Source organism: Periplaneta americana, chromosome 2, assembly GCF_040183065.1.
Source record: "Periplaneta americana isolate PAMFEO1 chromosome 2, P.americana_PAMFEO1_priV1, whole genome shotgun sequence".
Lineage (NCBI taxonomy): Eukaryota > Metazoa > Arthropoda > Insecta > Blattodea > Blattidae > Periplaneta > Periplaneta americana.
Genome location: NC_091118.1, coordinates 88,519,106 through 88,538,062, shown reverse-complemented (window position 1 = coordinate 88,538,062; position 18,957 = coordinate 88,519,106). Strand labels below are relative to the sequence as shown.

The window sequence follows — 18,957 nt, the reverse complement described above, 5'->3', positions numbered from 1 at the left end:
ACCAGGGGATTACAACTATAATATTAAGAATATAATTATAATTAATATTAAATTTACAAATACAATAAAAATTAAAGGATTAACTGATTAATAAAGGCTAGACAGTTTATTGTACAAGTTAAGAAGAAAGAAATTTTTTTTTATTAATTAAATATAAATTAAACCTACTCTATGCAGTCTCTGATGTCACTGGGTAGGGTATTCCGTAAGCACAATAGCGAGATTGTGTATGATGATGAATACAATGATGTTTTATGAGTTGGTATGGCTAGTATGCGGCTATTTTGCGTGCGTGTGGTGAAGAGATTATGATATGGTGACAGGTAACTGAAACGGGAGGCAAGTTAGGTAGGTGTAGAGGTGTAAATGACTTGGAAAAGGAGAACAAGGGAATGGAAATTTCTACGTTCTGTATGTGCTGTAGCCAGTCTTGTTCAAAAAATGCTTGTGTACATTCAACGTCAGCTAATTATTCTAGGAATGGTGTGATTAAGTTATCCCTGTACCTCTGCGCATTCACGGTATTTTAAAAAATATAGGCTGCATAATTCCAAAGGCATTCACTGCACACCATACAACAACTTTTCGGTCATGCAATGACATTTCATGTACAAGATTGGGTTTTTGTTGTTCTGTGTTGCTACATGACCATGTAAATAAAACCATGCTTCATCCTTGAAGAAAATTCAATATGGATCAATAGAGCCTTATTAACATTATCCAACACCCAATTGCAGAAATTTACTCTACTCACATTATCATGTGGCTGCAATTTCTGAACAAATAAAATGGTACATGACTATTTTTATTAGACACATTAATTTCGAGTTTGACTGTGGATATTCTTATAACACCAAATGTGATTTCTATTTATGGGGGGGGGGGCTTAAAAAATAAATAAAATAAAGTGTGTGTGTATATATATATATATATATATATATATATATATATATATGTTTCAAGAACTGAAAGTCAACATGAGAGGGGAATTTGAAGCAATTTCAGAAGCAGTGTATCATGTAAATTTTGTTGAAAGATGTGAGAGATTGAGAGATGTGTGGCAGCACAAGGACTTAATTTCTATAACAAAGGTAGGAGGTTATTGTACAGTAAAACTTCATTGATACATTTCTCACGCTTATACATTTTTTTTCCCGGCAAAATTCCTGTATTTTCTAAGTTAATTTCAGTTATACATTTTTCGTTTATATGTTTTTCACACTTATACGATCATATTTTAAACCCCGAGAGATAGAAAACTTCATTTCTATGTTCTAAGTAAATTTTATCGAAATCAGGTTTGCCGTGAAAATAAATACAGTAAAATCCCTCGTATCCGGCACCCAAATAACCAGCAATACAAACACAACTGCATTTTTGGCTAGGGCAAAAAAAAAAATAGTCATTCATGTGAAAGGGAAGAGTCGGACAAAGATATGAATGGTTTTCGTGAATCACACATGCAGCATATTGTGTTTACTCTTCACACTGTTTGCGCGTGGGGTAGATCGGGTGGCATCAGTAAGTTGCCGCTTGGGTCTTACAAACAATGCACAGAGACAATGTCTTTAAATTACCACTTGAATTTGCTCGTTTCAAGGGGGTGTTGGGTGGATGAGTTTAAATAGGAAAGTGTGAAATTCTCTGTTCCTATAGCGTGTACAAGTTTCATTCATGTGATAGATAGCATCATGGTTACTACCGCTAAGCACAAGAAGCACCATTCTCACACTGAAGCAAAAGCTTGAATTAGAATTAGAACAGAGAAATGAGTTAGTAGATCCAAATTAATGGACGAATATAAAGTTGGAAGTTCACCTTTATACGATATAAAGAAACAAGACAGTCAACTTCGGTGATTCATAAGCAACACTGAATGTACGAAAGTTGCGGAAAATCGGAAAACTGAACATCAGTCCCACTGTGAAGAATTAGATCATGTTCTATACAAATAGTTCACAATTAAAAGATCTGAGGGAATGTGCATTTCTGGGCTGATGCTACAAGAAAAAGTCATGAAATTGCACCAGAAAATGAAACTGCTAGGTGAATGTGGATTTTCCGTTGGGTGGCTTAACAGATTCAAAGAGAGACATGGAATTCGAAAACTAGGCGTGTCTGATGAATAAAGGAGTGCTGATGGAAGTATCCACAGACCAGTTTATTAATCAGTTCCAGAAAATTGTGTCAAAGTAATGTTAGTGTGGAACAAATACATAATGCCAATGAGAGAGGTTTATTATGGAGGTGTCTTCTACAACACTGGCATGTGCGATGAAAATCTCGTCCAAGGATTTCAAACAAAACGATGATTGTGTAACTGTTATAGTATGCGGAAATGCTGCAGGTACACACAAAGTAACATTGTGAGTGATGGGAAAATACCGAAATTCAAAGTGCTCCAAAAACGTAAAGAATCTCCTTGTCCATTATCTGGCACAAAAGAATGCATGGATGGACTGCCACAGCCTGGAGCGTCAGTGTTGCCACATTAGGAAGTTCACACGAATTTCATATTCAGTGAATATTCGAACCGAAAATTAGTGTATTTTTGTGTTAAGTGATATGTTTTAACAAAGAAAATCCACACAGTTTTATATTAGTTAGTTATGATCAAGTGAATGAGAAATAAGCTTCATATGACTGCAGTTTCAACAAGTTGGCATCAGGTAATTACGAGCAGGTAATTTTTTTAAATAATTATTCAATTATCCGGCAAAATCTCGTATCTGGAACTTGCCTGGTTCCATTGGTGCCACTTAAGGGGGAGTCTACTGTAATACGCACCTGTGCTAAAAATCCCTAGAGATTAAAATTAATTATCAAGACAGGTCACAAAGGCACTCCCTTACCTCTAGCTACAGGCTGCATCACACTCATCTTCATTTGCAGTATCAGAACTGGAACTTCTGGTCGAGAGGTCTGGCTTGATGCCAGAACACTGACTGACAATGACTAATGTCATGCTACCCTTTCGTCAGTAATTATTGGTAAATTCTTTTGGTTTAATTAAAGATGCGCAATTGTTGAGAGTTGTACTCATAAAATCTCACAATAAAAGAAAAAATGTTATGAAGTCACTCTAGTAGTTATAAATATTGTTCTTATTAGTGATTGTATTAAAAAATGGACAAGAAATTACGAATGAAAAATGCGCAAAGCACAAGATAACACGAACTCGCAGTGACTGTTACTATCAGTTGTTTTCCACCATATCTTGTAACATAGAGCATTACTTTTAATTTGTTCGAGTCTGAGTGAGTGCTAATATAAAATGAATCTGAGCGAGTGCTAATATAATATGCACCCCATTTTTTCCGGAGCATTTTGAAAAAAAAATGCGTATTATAATCACGTAAATATGGTACAACAAATATTCATTGTTAAGATGTAGCTGGTTTTGAAATTCCTAGAAATTCGAAACTGCCCACTCTTGTTTCTGCACATGCTAGCTTCAGTAAATCGGTTATGTGCCAGTGGGAGAATCATTTCAAAGAGAGGAGAGGAGAGAATCCAGGTCCAAAGCTGTGACCACAATGGATACAACTATCCTAATGCCCCTCCAAACTGAAAATATTTTGACAGTAGACTCAACCTGATACAACGAGGAAGTTGCTGATTGGTTTTTGAATTCCAATGAGTGGAAGAAAAAGGGAGTGTGTTTGTTTGTAAGTGACTTTTTTTTTTTGTAAAATAATCACATGTTATTAATTATTAATGCTATTTCAGATGTAATTAAATGCTATTTCAGTTATACGTTTTTCTCACATACATTTTTTCCTTCAGATCCCCATAAAAACAAATAAATGAAGTTTTACTGTAATTTGCACGAGTACTCTACGTGCTTGACTTAAGGGGCTATGAATATTCAACTCCACCAGCAAACAGCATGCTTCCAGCCACCATATGCGGCCACACACTCATGGATGAATGCCTATTTGAAGGTTTTGTATAATTAAATGGCCTAAACGTATTTTAATCTCTTCTCTCAGCCCTTTCTTACTTATAATAAGTGAAAATCCTGTTTTAAGAAAAGTCTGCATTTAAGAAAAAAATAATCAGTCCCCTGGACATTCGTTAAAAAGGGGTTTTACTACACTTTCGAAACAAATCATCTTAATCATAGCAACTTTCCTGATTTACTATTATATTCCTGAACTACAAAGGATAAGAGACAAACTGAAGGAAGAACAAGAACGACAATAAAATTGTTAAAAAGGTTACAACATAAAACACACAGAGGAAAATAAGTGTATTAGAAATGTCAAACTGTCAATACTGCATAAACTGCGCAGATAAAAAATTTAAAGGATAATCTATTGTAAGTACATATAGACTGAAATTCATGAGGGGAAAAAAAAAGTATTAGCTTCATGCTGAAAGAAACAACTATAAACACATGTATAAATTCATAACAATAAAACAGAATACGAACAACTCCCAAATCACATGGTAGAACCCAAAGGCTGTTACTTGAGAATTACTGGACTAACAGAGATTATTCTAACCTGTTCTCTGGAGTGTCTATACCAGGTCCAAGTGGTGAAACAAGCACATCCACAAGACCCATCTTCTTGGCTCGGTCAGCTGGTACAGTGCGACCAGTTAGAGCCATGTCAAGTGCACTAGGAACAGCAATCAAACGTGGTAATCTCTGGGTTCCTCCTGCACCTGGCAGGAGCCCAAGCATTACTTCTGGTAGGCCTAGTCCTGTTTTCTTATCTTTCACAGCAATTCTATAGTGACAGGCTAATGCAACCTAGAAAATACATCATAAAGAATCCTAAATTATCTCCAATGTTTAAAAGTGATAACTACTAATAATGTAATTGAAGGGAAAAACAGATATTTATACACTTCTCTCATCTGAATATGAAGTCCAAGGAATGCAAGAATAATTAATTTTATAAATGCATGCAGCACTGTCAGTGAGCAAGTATGAGATGAAATATGTAAAATTCACAGTAAAAAAAAAACTTACATACAGTGTGTCCAGAAATTAAGTATTGATTTTGTAGAAATAGGACCTTTAAAGGTAAGGTGTTTATGGTAATGACTTGCAGGTACATTGTGAATTTTTTTTAGTTTGTTATTTAACGATGCTGTATCAACTACGAGGTTATTTAGCATCGATGAGATTGGTGATAGCAAGATGGCATTTGGCGAGATGAGGCCGAGGATTCGCCATAGATTACCTGGCATTCACCTTACAGTTGGGGAAAACCTCGGAAAAAAAACCCAACCAGGTAATCAGCCCAAGTGGGGATCGAACCCGCGCCCGAGCGCAACTTCAGACTGGCAGGCAAACACCTTAACCGACTGAGCCACACCGGTGGCCTTACATTGTGTATCTATACTGTGAAGATGCTGCTGGAGTCCATGCATTGCAATGAGTACACTTAACTTGTTCACCAGTGTATGAAGTGTTTTGTCTATGGGTCCAGCTTTATGGAATCAGAGATGAAATTTTGTTCAAATGTTACCATACGACGATCTCTCTAGCCTCCACATCACCATAGCAACCTTCTTTGGTATTCTGAAAATCATGCAGATTCAGTTACTTGTAACAACAGAACACGTGTTAGCTGTTGTCACAAAGCCAATGCATGGACTCTAGCAGCAACTACACAGTATAGTTACACAATGTACCTGGTCAATTCCACGATAGGTTGGACATTGAAGTTAAAATTAAATTTCGTGTTCAGTATATGTTCTTTATATCATTTTCTTCAGGAAAGTTCGTATTTTTAGAAATTAGCAGAAAAGTTCGATTTATTTAATTCATCTTTGTTTTACATACATCCGAAGTGAATATTTTTAGTGTGTACTTTTGATCTGTCAAATTTACTTTGGCAGTTTGTTGCCAAACCGTAACTTAAAATTAATAAACAAGGCTGTTCTCTGTCGTAATTCTATTAACAGAAAGAGAAGACTTTAAAATCAGTATCAATTTACTTTTATGAATGTCTGTGAGTTTAAAAATTTTCTATTTTAAAAATAAGTGTTTTTATGTAACATCCGTCACAGAATATGCTTAAAGTTACTCTCTTGCTCTTAGTTTTTGTCCTGAAGGCACCAATTTTTGATAGCTAAGTCAAAATATGATGCCAAAAGTACAGTATGTTTTAAATTTTTTTTTTAACTAAAAATAACAAGTGTTTTAATGTGACGGGTGTTACAAAATTAGAGCACAGAGAACACAGGAATTCTGTATTTTGATTTATTGCAGGTAGTTCCCACAACATATTATTAAATAGGTTTCAAATGTTGGTAAATCTGAAGTTTAAGTTATCAACAGTCATCAATACCGGTTTCCTCCAAAAGCTTACTTGTCTGAAAGATTTCCCACCAAATTTACATTAAGTTTAATGTTTGGTCGAAAGTTCTGATTTACTTAAAAATTATAGGCTACAAAGGTAAATGTACTTATATTCTATTTTAGTTAATCATAGTAATTTTCTATTCTGTAAATTATTTCTTGCTTACTTAACAAGGAATGAATTACTGAAGATATTAACCACTAGCATAACCTAAAAATAAATGTAGATTAAGCTGCAGCATTTTTAGGATACACGAAGCTGCATGTTAACCATGCAATTATTTATTTTAAGGTTTTGAGATAGCTGGATACCATATATATTTAATTGCAGAATGGGGAAATCAGCAGCTGAGAGGCAACCTGAATGCCGTAGGCGAAGAAAACTAACGATGAAAGAGTAATGGAATGGAGAAAAATTCTCTCCGGTGCCGGGATTTGAACCCGGGTTTTCAGCTCTACGTGCTGATGCTTTATCCACTAAGCCACACTGGATACCACCCCGGCGTCGGACAGAATCGTCTCAGATTAAGCTCCAACTCTTGGGTTCCCTCTAGTGGCCGCCCTCTGCACTACATCATAGATGTCTATGAACGTAGGACCGAAGTCCACACATGTGCTGAGGTGCACTCGTTATGAGTGGCTAGTTGGCCGGGATCTGACGGAATAAGCGCCGTCTTAAATCACGAAAAAAAAAAATAAAATAAAAATAAAACTGACAAACTGCTGCAAATTTTGCAGCGCCTGGAAACTCTGGATTCATGGCAAGGGGCAGCAGTGGGAGGGGGAAAAACTAACGCGCAAAGCATCCGAAACGAGACTGGCAGCTCCAGGGGAGGAAATGGCTTCATCCTATAGTCCTTGACTCTGGTTTTGCTCTGGCAGCACCAGGGGAGGAAGTGACTTCACTAACGATTTCATGCATGTCAATGAGAGCGAAATTTAAAAAAATTCGAGCCGCTAAATAGAGACTGCATAATAAATGTATTTCACAATATAAAACGAGACAAGAGCCACAAATGTCTGGGGGTGCTGCAGCTCCGCAGCCCCCTTCGAAAGCTGCCCCTGAACACCCATCACATAAGATTAATTAAATTGTAAGTGCAAGGCTTAATATTTTAATTACATCCATTATATCACTTGATTCCTTGAACTTTCCTCTCACTGGAAATAGGTAACACAATTAATTCAAACTGTGAACTTTACAGAGTTATCAAACTGTATCATTAATTTATGCATCTCTTTTTCATGTTACACCCGTCACATCGTTTATTTCACTTATATCACCTGACAAATAATGGTTAGAAAAAAAACAATTAGTTGTGTCTCACAAGCAAGAAGTGGAGATTCACTGGAGTACAAAAGAACTAGTAAAAATATTTTATTAATTATTTTATTCCAGTTAAATTTCGAAGAATCTCTTTCTGAAAGTAACACCCATCACAGTGGAATTGACCACCTGCAAATTCATAGCCATACACATCTTACCTCTAAACGCCCTATTTCTACAAAACCGATGCTTAATTTCTGGACACCCTGCATACATATGCATGAAGATGTACAGTATACTCTCGATTATTCAGGCTAATAACCAGGAAGAGGCGCCCATATAATGCGAAAAAACGGATAATACGAAAGTTTATTATTTTGTATGTACGAGGGGGATCCAGGAAATAACGACCGTTTTGTTGTAATAATTAAAAAAATAATATTTATTTGAAAAAACAAAGTCTGTTACATAACTGAAGCTTCCTTTACTTCTCTACATAATCACCACCTACATTTAAACATTTGTCGTATCCATTCACTAGCTTTAGAATTCCCATGTTATACTCCTCTGCCGCCAGTTCATTAAGGCAGGTGTTCATTGTCTTCTTCAACTCATCACTTCCAAAACGCGTACCACCCAGAAAGTCTTTCAGCTTACTGAAAAGGTGAAAATCGCTAGGAGCAAGGTCTGGACTATAGGGCGGATGATCAAAGATTTCCCAACCGAATTGATCCAGCAATTCTCGAGTTGAAGCAGCAGTGTGCGGGTGGGCGTTGTCGTGAAGAAGCACAACTCCTCTCGAAAGCATTCCTCGCCTCTTGTTTTGGATGGCTGGCGGTAGTTTTCGTAAAGTCTCACAATAACGATTTGTATTGATCATAGTGCCTTTTGGCATGAAATCCGGCAAAAGAACACCTTTGCGATCCCAAAAGACAGTAGCCATGGCTTTTTGTGTTGAGAGAGTCTGTTTGAATTTTCTCGGTTTCTTGGGTGATGAGGGATGATGCCACTGACGTGATTGGCGCTTGGTCTCTGGGGTGTTGTGAGACACTCAGGTCTCATCACCAGTCACAATTTGATCAAGAAAGGCGTCTCCATCTGTGTGATATCGCATCAAGAATGTCAATCCTGAGGCCATTCTCTGAGTTTTGTGTTGGTCACTCAGTTGCCGTGGAACCCATCGTGCACAGATTTTGTGGTAGCCAAGATGTTGCGACACAATTTCACCAAGCAAAGAACGAGAAATGTCAGGAAAGGCAAATATGCAATTCGTCGAGTGATGTGCGCCTGTCTTGCAAGATTCTGTCATTCACTTTAGTCTTCAGGTCTTCTGTGATGAGTGATGGGCGTCCGAGTCGAGTTTCATCGTGGACATTTGTTCGCCCATTGTTGAACATTTCGCACCATTTTCTCACATTTCTTTCATTCATTACAGTATCACCATACACTTCTTTCAATTGCCGGTAAATTTCTGCAGGTTTCAAATGTCGGGCATTCAAAAATCAAATCACACTCCTCACCTCACAGTCGGCGGAATTATCAATCACGTCGTTCATTTTGAAGTAACACAAAATGCACAATGGCGACTTGTTGCAACCAGTACTCACAACATTATGAGAACACATGTTAAGGAAGCCAGTTGACCTTCAAACAAGGAAGGGGAGTCAGCTGCGCGGCGGTTATGCGCGAACGGTCGTTATTCCCTGGATCCCCCTTGTATCATGCAGTATAGAGACCTATTTGGTGAACAAATGGTTTCAAATCTATATTTAACTTCATATTTACTGTAATACACGCAGTATATCATTTTACACAAAAGATTAAAATTCACTTACAATTTAAGTTTGTAGAAAACAAAACTAAATCTGTTTTGGCAGCTCCTCAACACAAAACCATTAAGTTAGAAGCAGCAAAGTTTTGTTTAGAACCTACTGTTTTAGTTTGAAGTCCACTATAATTTTTTAATGTTTTCTTGTCACTTTATACATGAGTCATTCAATAATTAGTGGCAACATTTGAATTAACAACAAAGAAAACATTTTTTGAACAGTCACATTGTTGCAGTGCTCAGAAATAATCTCCTCCAACATGAAGAACCCACCTCCAAACTTCAGGGAGATGATGGATGCCATTCACAGTCTTGTTGTGCTAATCTTCGAACAGACTGCTCTACTGCTGCTATAATTGCCTGTCTGGTTCTAAAGTGTACTCCTCTAAGTGATAATTTTATTTTCGCGAAAAGGTCAAAATTACATGGGCTGATATCTGGGGAATATGGAGGATGCTCCAGAATTTCCCAGTTCCATCTGCGAAGTAAATTAAACACAGGGGGCAGCTATGTGAGAGCGAGCACCATCATGTAGCACAACAGGATGAGAATACAGAAGATTTGGACGTTTATGACGCACAGCTGATTGTAAATGGTGTTCCAGAAAGTAACTAATATGCACCATTCACATGATTTCCCGCAGGAACTGAATGAGTGACAAGGACACTACCAAATCATAAGCAACAATGAACATGACTTTAAATAGATCCTGTTCTTGCCGATACTTTTTTGGCCATGGGGAATCATTGTGCCGCCCTCATTTGACTACCTCTTCAATTTTGGTTGGCAGCATCAAACCCAGGTTTCAACTAAAGTTATGGTACGTCGAAGGAAACGTTCGTCTTCACGTTCATAACTTTCTAAGTGCAATCTCGCTGTTTCCATTCTCTGCCACATATTTCCTCTTTAAGATTGTGTGAAACCAACCCAGCACAGATTTTCCTCATCTTTAACGTCTTCTTAAATATATGAAGGATCGTAACAGGAGCAATTTCGACTTTCCTTGCTAGTTCAATACAAGTCCAACAACAATGTTCTTTCAGCAGTGCTCTTACAGCATTCACATGCATATCATCACTTTCCGATTGCAGTCTGCCAGCTCCATGTTTTTTATGAACATCTTCCATCCCGCTGCGAAATGCATGTGCCCACCTAGCCACGGTATGATATCGTGTAGTCTCTCCACCACAAGCTTTCAGTAATGCTGTATGGCATTGTTGAGCATTCTTGCCTCTTGCAATCTGAATTTTAATGAAGCATCTTTGTTCGTATTTGCTAAACATTTCAGAGCACTACAGGTAACAGTTTACAAATTAAACTCACTACGAATATCTTATAAATGAGATTATTGTCTTCAAACTCACAGAATACACACAGCAGAGCATGTCATTGTCATCAGCTTGCATCATTTACTACTGATAGCGCCACACACAAACATTGTTGCTACTAACTATTGAATGACCAATGTATTAAATGAGTAATAAATTATTTTCAAGCATAGATAATCAAGAGTATACTGTACTTCAATGTTTCAACATGCACTGAAATAATCTAATGTTTTGGAACTATTTACTGACTATTTTCAGAGATGTGTCGTTCTTGATCAAAAAGATCCATTTGTCAAATTATTCAGATGCAGCAGACCAAACAAAATAGGCGAATATTCTAGACCACGAATAACATAACCCTGCAGATGGAATAAATAAGGAGTTCTGAAAGAATGGAGAAATTTCAATACACAACTGAAATCCACAAAAACTAAATCACAATATTACCACTGTCAAAGACTTAAATTTTATACCTATATGACTTTCTTGCAGATACAAAAGAACTAAATATATGATGCTGTTCAAGGGATAGTAGTAATTTTTCCCCATATTATAAATATAGCATCATCACAGAAGTCATTGTATCTCTAAAATAGTGCCTCTATTTGATAATTATGCATGAGAATTTTCTCTCTAAAACACGTGTGCTTTACATTACACTGTCCACAAGGATCCTGGCTCTTAGCTGTTTACTACACACGAAATTAACAATATAGCTAAGCAGCAATCTATATCAATGTTTTCTTTGCAGTTAGAAAAAATACTGCACTGAAGCTTACAAAATGTTCGCCCAATCTTACATGTCACACCATACAGAACAATATTTGATGGTGCAGTCTCTTTCATGACTGATGAAAATCGTTTGAGAAATGAAGGTCTGATAATCCTGGTATTGCTGTTATAGAAACAATGAATTTACTTATAATAATATCTGCTGCTGTGCGTGAAAATACTTGGTGTTTCCGTTATGGAAGATCTCGAGGTGTAGGGACTTCAGAGGGAAATACCACAAGAATATGTCAGAACATACAATCAATGAGCTTTGCATGTTTATGCAAGATCAGTGCCTCAGCTACTTACGCCAGAACATAACTACGAACTGAGATGTGCCAAGTACTCAAATCACATGGATGGATGAACTTGTCTGAAGCCCATCTAACTAGCAGTAAGCCATGACTATTTCAACAGTTCTCTGTGGAGAAGTTCACTGTCATTATTAACACCAAAGTCAGTCACAGTTGTGTAATCAGTTAGTAAGGTTATGAAAATCGCATTCTTTAATCATTAGTGAATTCAGAAGTTCTAGAACATAGAAGTCTAACAGTCATAGGATGTTACTGTATGCCTGCTGGAAGACCATATTCGTCATAAGTCTCCCTGCAAATTGGAAATTATATCATCCCCACTCCAATAGTGCATATATATTAGTGGTGACATGTCTGACAGAATGAAGCATGAACATCATCACTCATCCAGACAGACCAGTCATGGTTACATGTAATTTTTTTTTTCCTTCCTGATATGAAAAGTGTCACGAATATGACACTATCTTATTACCGGTACCATATTCACTCACGTAATTAATGCACTTTTTTTACCATACTTTTATGTTCTAAAATGGTGGTGTGTGATTTATATGAGGAAAGTTTCAGAATAATACATTTTACAAGAGAGAATTGTATTCCAATGGATACCATCCCAATGTGGAATCCTGGGAAACGAGAATGCAGATGCTTTAGCAAAGAAGGGCAGCACTGCTACTTTACAGACCTGTTATTAAATCTACGTATTACTCTGTGAAAAGATTTATTAAATCTACATACTTACACTTCAACAAACAAAATTTGATAACACAATCACAAGGGAAAAAAAATGGAACTCTCTGCATCATAATCCACAGTTAATTTCCGATATACCACGAAAATCGTCTGTAGCTGCATTTAGATTGGCAACAGGCCATGACTGTTTGGCCAAACACCTGCATAGAATTGGAATATATCAGTCCCCTAACTGCCCATTGTGCAACTCAAACCAACCAATGGATTCAGAACACCTCAAAATCTGTGCTTCATTGGCTGATAATATCTTTGAAGAAAATTGGAGTGCAAGAGGTCAAATGACTTTACTGTCAAACACCTGGCATTAGAAAACAACAACAAGAGAAAATTGAGATCCTATACTGGATTTTATCATATGTTATTCATTTTGCGAAAGGAATGACAACTTACAGTGAAGTATTATGTGCTGTTTGAGAGAGAGAATACTTTTATATCCTCCAGTAGCGCACACTGAATTCCGAAATTGTGAACTCACGTCCAGCTGCTCTGTTGCCATGCTTTTCAGCATATTCTATGACTTTCAATTTGAAACTCACTGTATGATTTGAATATTTAGTTTTATTCGTGACTATTTTAACTGATATCATAACACACACAGTTTTACTGATATTTCTCGCACTATCATTACAAATGAACATGAACAAAGAATGGTCTTCTATAATCCACAGGTACAGAAAATTCCCCTAAAATTCCTTACAAGGGTCTCATGTACTGTGTCGTGCAGTTGAGGACTATGCTATTAGCGACAAAATGAATTTTTTTCGTAAGAGTATCGTCCATAACTTAGCACAAAAATCGAAAGAGAGGCTGTCGCACGGACACCGGGTTTAAGAATCTCAACTTACGGTATCTTCAAGTGTAGCATAGCAGTGCTAAATTGACTATTAAAAAATGTTAAATTAAATTTCTCTCAGTATTAAACGTTCTTGGGAAAAATTACAAAATATTACCAACAAATGCCTGAAATATTCGATATAAAATATCTGATGGGCAGACAAAAGGGTTTAAGTCACTCTATGCAAAATTTACAGGAGGAATTTTCAAAGATTTAAACAACTGTTGTAAACCCGAAAAGTGACATGTTTCAGCTATTTCATGATTTTCTTTATTGTTGACATCACTGGTTTTAGGATCTCTTTTAGGAAACAGGTTTAATGAAGGAAATCTTATATCACAAAAATAAAGACTTAAGCCCTTTTGCCTGCCTACCGGAGATATAATTTTAAAAATTGTATGGTAAAAATTCAGGTGCGTGAATTATGCGAGAAAATATGGTATATAGTTTATTATTTCATAACAATTCAGCTTCTATCCCATGTTGTGATATAGTTTATTTTCTTGAAATCTCATTTATAACAGACACAAATAATCCCAAATAATATTTGCCCTTGACAGATATACAAGATATACTTAATTTTGCATAGGCCAATGGTAATTTTTCTTTAGTTACGAAAATCGGTATTTAAAACTGATATAGGCCTAAATGCTAAAATACATTAGCAGTGCATAATGAGGGAAAAAAAAAATGGTTTATTTAACAAAGCTCGCAACTGCAGAAGTTATATCAGCGTCGCCGGTGTGCCAGAATTTTGTCCCGTAGGAGTTCTTTTACATGCCACTAAATCTAGTGACATGAGCCTGTCGCATTTAAGCACACTTAAATGCCATCGACCTGAGCCGGGATCAAACCCGCAACCTCAGGCACAGAAGGCCAGCACATACCAACTCTGTTAATCAGGGTGACCACAATGAGGATCACTCGAGAGATTTTTGTATCTTCTTTTAAAATGTGACTGACTGCAAAGGCCAAAGAGATACACAGCGAAAGACAGATTAAGAATGAAATATCTATGTTGGACTAAACTCTTTCAAAGTAACTAATCACGACTGCTAAATCTTGCTATCTTTCCATTCTTTTCCTTTAAGGAATGCATGGACTATTTCACTCACGTGTAACAAACATTTTCGTCTACTTGAAACTATAATCCCTTTAACAATACGGGGGCAAGAGGCCAACCTTTTTATACTTGTTCATTAATATAGACTAATAAATTTGCAACCAAAATATAATAATTATCTTGTCTTACAAAAATATTTCTGAGATGATACTAACTCACCTGTCTCATTTGACAGTTTATTACACATACAATCTATAAAAAGGTAAAGGTAAAGATATCCCCGTAACGTGCCATAAAGGCATTTGGGGGGCATGGAGGTAGAGCCCCATGCTTTCCATGACTTCGGCACTAGAATGAGGTGGTGTGGTCGGTACCATGCTCTGACCGCCTTTTACCCCCGGGAAAGACCTGGTACTCAATTTTATACAAGGCTGAGTGAACCTCGGGGCTGTTCTGAAAGTTTGACAACGATGAAAAAATCCTGTCACCACCTGGGATCGAACTCCGGACCTTCCAGCCCATAGCCAGCTGCTCTACCAACTGAGCTACCCGGCCGCCCCACACATACAATCTATACTAATAATAAATCTGTAACCAAAATTTTTCTGGTAATTTACGCTTTTTCAAAAATAATTCTTATCAATAATTGTATAATTAACCATCCTGAGTTCAAAAATCGCTTTTTTGAAATTTTTGTTTGCATGTCTGTCTGGATGTTTGTTACCTTTCCACACGATAATGGCTGAACCGTTTTATATGAAAATTGGAATATAAATTAAGTTTGTTCTAACTTAGATTTTAGGCTACATGGCATTCAAAATACTTTATTTAAGGAGTATAAGGGGCCCTGAAATAAATGAATCGAAATATCTCGATTATTATTGATTTTTATGAAAAATATTACATAAGAAAAGTTTCTTTAAAAATGATTTCCAGTAAGTTTTATTCTATGCAAACTTTTGATAGGACTGATATTTAACGAGAAACATTAGTTTTAAAATAACAATACGTTTTATCATTGTCATCTCAGACTAATAGACTATAACGAAATGAAAACAAATGACTGCGTCTATAAGGGGCCTTGCACAACAACAAATGGAAGCTACACATTTAACATTATTTTATATGTATATAATTATTGTATGATGGGAATATATAAATGTTTATCAATATTAACATACAGAGAATGTTTTTGTATTTGTATGAAGTAATTCCAGAAACTACTTAACCGATTTGTATAATTATTTCACCATTTGAAAGTGTGGTCTCTAGATGGACACAAGTTACACGATATTACGGTAACTCCTGAATAAACTGATGACAGGTAAGATTAAAATAGTTTCTTATGCAAAGGAAACTTGATATTCTGTCGCAATATATTACTTGATAATTTAAACTTTTTTGGTCCACATAAAATACTTAATTTTATACACTTCAGTTTTTTTTGTCCACAGGACATAACAGTATTTTTAAGAGTTTTGTCGTAAAGATGAGTATTTTCCCAGGACCAAAAATATAGCACAGAGGCCTATGGAATAAAAATTAGTACTTTATCGTTGAGCTCGCTGGAGCTGAGTTATTTTACGAAGTGTCACGAAATAGTATTCTGTGCTCATAATTTGTCCATATTCGTTTCTTGTGTATCTTAAAATAATATTATTTACTGTATGTACCACATTCATTCTGATCTCAGAGCATTAACAAACAACGACAGTGATTCAGTATGCAGTAATAGTATGTTAGCTTAGCATTCTATAATTTTACAATCCAAATATTAACTATGCTCATATGAATTGTGTTAAAATGATAAAATTAATAAACTATGCAATAAATGCAATTAAAAAAACTGGGGTAATGAGCAAAACGGATTATTTGTGCTGCTGTAAAAGTTGTTCCTCCTGAGATTCAAGAGCCCCCAGAACAAATTAAAACCTTACTTATCATAGTACATTCATTATCAACACACTTTTTAAATAATATAAAAAAAGTACAACACCTTATTCCAAGTGGCATCATTTGATGCAAAAGAAATATATAAAGTAAATTCTACGCCATCATTTAAAGTTCAAGCATATGCTTATCATTCAGGCTAATTGGAAATTTCTTCCAGCTGAGAGTAAGAGCCTTCAGTTCTTACAAGTATATTTCATTTCAGATGCTGACCAATTATTTATTAGGTCTAACATAATATCAATCTTAAAAGTAGAATTGAATGAACAACTCCAGAAAGTATTACATGATAACAGTTAAATTCTTAGTTTTAAATACAACTTTCAAAATGATTCAGGATTAAACAACTTACAACATACAAAAAGCTATTATTCACTAAGTAATTACAAAACTGTATTTAGATTTAAGTCAATATTTATTTCTAACAAGTGTAGCGAAGCGCACAGGTATGGCTAGTAATGCAATAAACCACAAAGAATATAGTCTAATTATGCTTGAAGTTGAATGCCACTGGGTGTTCAATCTCAGAAAAAGAATACGACACTGGTAGACAAGCAAAGTTGGGAAGATCTTACTTTACTGTATCTGGAGGAAGCCTTTAAAAGACTTTTGTTTTACTTTAAATACGAAATTACTTCTACTCTACTTCCTAAGCCTGGGTCAACTTTCGTAAATTCCTTTACAGTACCGGTAATAAATAGTACATTACAATACAGGTTAGGAAGTGCTTTCTACAAAATCGAGGAAAAGTTTGAAAAACGAGCAGAGCGAGTTTTTTAATTTTCGAGATTTTGTAATACACTTCACAAACGTGTATTGTACAACATTTTTTTCACGATCAATATTTTTAAGATTGCTAATACATTTTGGATTGAACAGCAAAAAAGAACAGTTTTAATAAATTTATTTAAAATATTAATTACAGAACCAATAGCGCTAAAACATATAAATTTCTGAAGAATATATCCAATACACAGGAAAATACTAGCCAACCTATTATTCATAATAACAAAACGCTAACACATGTAGAGATAAAGCTAAAGCATTTAATAAACACTACTCAAACTCTCACAGATTACATCCCAATATCAAAAAAACTGACAAATTTATCAAAAGAGAATTACATAAAAATAATAAAAACAATATTACTAGTAATATCACAAAACCTAAAATATTTCATCAAAATTTTACTTATAAAGAATTAACTATAGCTATACAAAATTTAAAAACCAAGAAATCTCCTGGCCCCGACAACATTCATTCCGAATTTTTTAAACATCTGGGGGAAAAAGCCAAGTCTGTACTTTTATCCATTTTCAATTTATCATGGAACAGCTCAATTCCTGCAGCTTGGAAAAACGCAATCAATGTACCAATTCACAAAAAAGGGAAACCTGCTCATGATGTTAATAGTTATCAACCAATAGCACTATTAAGCATGATATCAAAAACTATGGAGTCAATGATCTCCAACAGATTAACTTGGTATTTAGAATCCCAAAATCTTTTATCATCAAGACAACTACACTCTACTAATGAACAAGTCACACACCTCGGCCAAGAAATAAAAAACAGTTTTAACAAAAAGAAGATACCTTGGCAATATTTATTGACTTTCAGTTAGCATATGACTCAGTTTGGAGAAATAAATTATTACTAAAACTCCAGAAATTAGATATCTGCAGCAATATGTTCAGATGGATATCAGAATTCCTTAGTCAAAGATTCATTGCCACTAAATTCAATAACTCACTTTCTAGTTACAGACAAACATATCGAGGTCTACCTCAGGATGCTGTCCTCAGCACAACTTTATTCAATATTTATATAAATGACTATTAGAGGAATCAAACATGAAAAAGCATTATTTGCAGATGATATAGTTTTGTGGACTTCCGGATCTTACAGACATAGAGACAAAATTCAAAATTCTGCTCTTAAAGCTCTAAATCAACTACATGAATGGAATACATCAAATTTGATGACACTCAATTTAAGCAAAAGTAACTACCAAATATTTTCACTTGGTAAAAAAGAAAGAAAATTCAATATCCAATACAATGGCCAACACCTTCCTAGGACTCATGAATCCAAATATCTTGGAGTTATTTTCGATAGTAAGTTAACATGGAGCAACCATTTGAAATACATTTCTGAAAAAGCTCGTAAAAGATTCTCCCTTCTAAAAAAGACTAGCAGGAAAGAAATGGGGATGCTTTAGAAATACTTTGAACACTACATACAAAATGTTTATACAGCCAGTGCTGACATACTGCAGAGAAATTTTAATTACTTCACCTTTCATAGACGAAATAGAACATGTTCAAAACCAAACTCTCAGGCTCATTACTGGTGGAAACAAAACAACTCCAATAGATTCTATGAGATTCCTCACTAATATTAACAGCATCAAAATGACAATAGAAGAAAAAGCACTGATTCAATATGAAAAACTTATCAGATTACCAGGAAATAATTGGCATTCATACAGTCCTCTCTGTAGATTAAAAACTCAAAAAAGTTTCATAT

At 35.5% G+C, this 18,957-nt stretch overlaps 1 protein-coding gene across 1 annotated transcript in view; it reads right to left on the bottom strand.

Moving 5' to 3' along the window:
• The window catches only part of Mtpalpha (monolysocardiolipin acyltransferase Mtpalpha), an 82,462-nt gene that overhangs the window by 51,410 nt on the left and 12,095 nt on the right, over positions 1-18,957 (bottom strand). Inside the window, exon 4 of the mRNA XM_069818089.1 lies at positions 4,509-4,759. Coding sequence (XP_069674190.1) covers positions 4,509-4,759 — 251 coding nt within the window. The remainder of the gene's footprint in view (positions 1-4,508; positions 4,760-18,957) is intronic.